Genomic DNA, 2,170 nt, shown 5'->3' with positions numbered 1-2,170 from the left:
TATGATCAATGTTAGCTCGTCGTGGGGGCGGACCCTTCGCCGTCGGATCCAGACGCTCTCAGTCGTCGCATGCCTTGGTGAAGGACAGGGTGGCGACGGAGGAGTTGAGGAGGCTTCTGTCGGAGGTGGCGGAGACCAACCAAGCTCCCTGAAGTTGTTGGCGGTCAATACCACTAGCCTCCGACCAAGTCGGGGCGTACGCATTCCAGATCGACGGCCAATACTATGCTTATACTACAATGCCAATGGGAGCTACCAACGCGCCCAAACACTTTCATGCTGTTATGGGAAAGATACTAGCCAAGTTACCATTCGCCAACGACATTAGATACTACCAGGATGACATCTTCATCTCTGCCACCAACTCTAAGCAACTACGCCAACGTTACCAAAAAGCCATAGACTACCTAATCAAATGCAACTTCCAAGTCAACAAACTCAAATCCCAACTTAACTGTACAGATCTACTAGGGTACACCTTAAACAACCACCAACTATCAATACCAGAACCAAAATGGAAACGAATAGAGGAACTACTCAACTCGAACAACCTAGATCTAATCAAAAGAGCTGCCCAAACGCTCTCCTACTACAAACATGCTCTATCAGAAAGCCAACAATTTACCATACGCAAACTGCTAACCAACAAGGTTAAAGACTCTGACATATTGACCGTATACACCAAAGCCTTAACTGTTAAACCTAAGAAGACCTTCTCCGCATCAGGGGAACCACTCAAACTATACCTAGACTCCTCGAATACAGCTGCGGGACTTGTACTCAAACAGGCAGACAATACACTACTAACCGCCTCAATACCATTACCCGCAGTACACAATTACGCCAACTCGAACGAAGCCCAAGGGGCGTATATGTTAATCAAGAAGTACCTTAACCAGATTAAAGACTACACGAAAACTGCTAAGACTGACCTTCAGGTCTTTACGGATAATGCATTACTAGCCAAGGCTCTAACGAGCCCTTTAAAAATAGACCCTATAACCGAAACCATATACTACGCACGCAAGTTAAGAATACTGCTCGACTCAATAAAATCAACTAAGACTACATACCATTATATACAAGGAAGCTTAAATCCAGCAGACAAACCATCCAGAATACGACTTAAGACACAAGACCGAAAGAAGAACACAACTCACACTAAACAATTATACAGAAGAATTTCCGCACACAACGGGGCATACTACACTTCATATCGCACACAGAATGCCCGCACACAACTTAGACCACAATTACCGATTCCAGATCGCACACGATCTAGATCAGATCTAGATCTAGATCTGGAGGAAATACCTGAGAAATCAAGAAAAAGATTGATAATCTCTGAGACTACGAATACGACCGAACCAACTCAGATCACGGAGACAGACACAAAGAGACGGCGTCTCCCCACCTATGACTGAATAAAACAAAATTTTATCATCTTTTTCCAACGCAAAAACTGAACTTCAAAGTTGATCTATTACCAATCTGAATTTAAAAATATGACTTTAGTCGGTTCCAACTACCAATTAATTTTTTCACAAATTGCTACTGCTATATCGACCTGTACTGACCCCGTGGCTAAGATTAATCTACAGATACAACTACGTAACCACATCTATGAATCCCTGAAACAATCAGGGAACTTCGACGGATTTACGCTACGCCTAGAATGGGTCATGACCAAAAACCATTTACAACTAACTAGCAGAGAAGTAGCGAACCTATATGCTCTTGTTGCTAAGGCCGGTATCACCAGAGGCTTGGCGCTATTTCAAAACGGTGCCACAGCCAGAATAGGACCATCTACCAAATCCCACTATGATCAATGTTAGCTCGTCGGTGGGGGCGGATCCTTCGCCGTCGGATCCAGACGCTCTCAGTCGTCACATGCCTTGGTGAAGGACAGGGTGGCGACGGAGGAGTTGAGGAGGCTTCTGTTGGAGGTGGCGGAGACCAACCAAGCTCCCTGAAGTTGTTGGCGGTCGAGCAGCACCCGACCGCCGCCTCTTGCTCCTCCTCCCGTTCCCCCTTCTTGGCCGCCTTCTCCTCCTTGGCTTCGTCAGCAAGTGCCAGCTGACGAGCCACGCGCGCCCACACAAGAAGAACCCACACAAGGCTCGCCCCATCGTTGGATTATGGATCAAGAAGAACCCATCGATTAATG

The 2,170-nt window shown here is 46.3% G+C and overlaps 2 protein-coding genes across 2 annotated transcripts; both read left to right on the top strand.

Moving 5' to 3' along the window:
• Window positions 1-245: 245 nt before the first annotated feature.
• On the top strand, window positions 246-1,424 carry GNI_232180 (hypothetical protein; the record flags this gene model as incomplete). The annotated part of the gene is made up of 1 exon (XM_011135675.1): window positions 246-1,424. One exon carries the CDS (start codon window positions 246-248, stop codon window positions 1,422-1,424), a length of 1,179 nt encoding a protein of 392 aa, XP_011133977.1.
• Window positions 1,425-1,505: 81 nt separating this feature from the next.
• On the top strand, window positions 1,506-1,838 carry GNI_232170 (hypothetical protein; the record flags this gene model as incomplete). The annotated part of the gene is made up of 1 exon (XM_011135674.1): window positions 1,506-1,838. The coding sequence occupies one exon, from the start codon at window positions 1,506-1,508 to the stop codon at window positions 1,836-1,838; it is 333 nt and encodes a 110-aa protein (XP_011133976.1).
• Between the last annotated feature and the right edge of the window lie 332 nt (window positions 1,839-2,170).

The sequence above is a fragment of the Gregarina niphandrodes genome (genome assembly GCF_000223845.1).
Source record: "Gregarina niphandrodes unplaced genomic scaffold scaffold00265, whole genome shotgun sequence".
Classification (NCBI taxonomy): domain Eukaryota; phylum Apicomplexa; class Conoidasida; order Eugregarinorida; family Gregarinidae; genus Gregarina; species Gregarina niphandrodes.
This window is presented reverse-complemented; position numbering and strand designations above follow the sequence as displayed.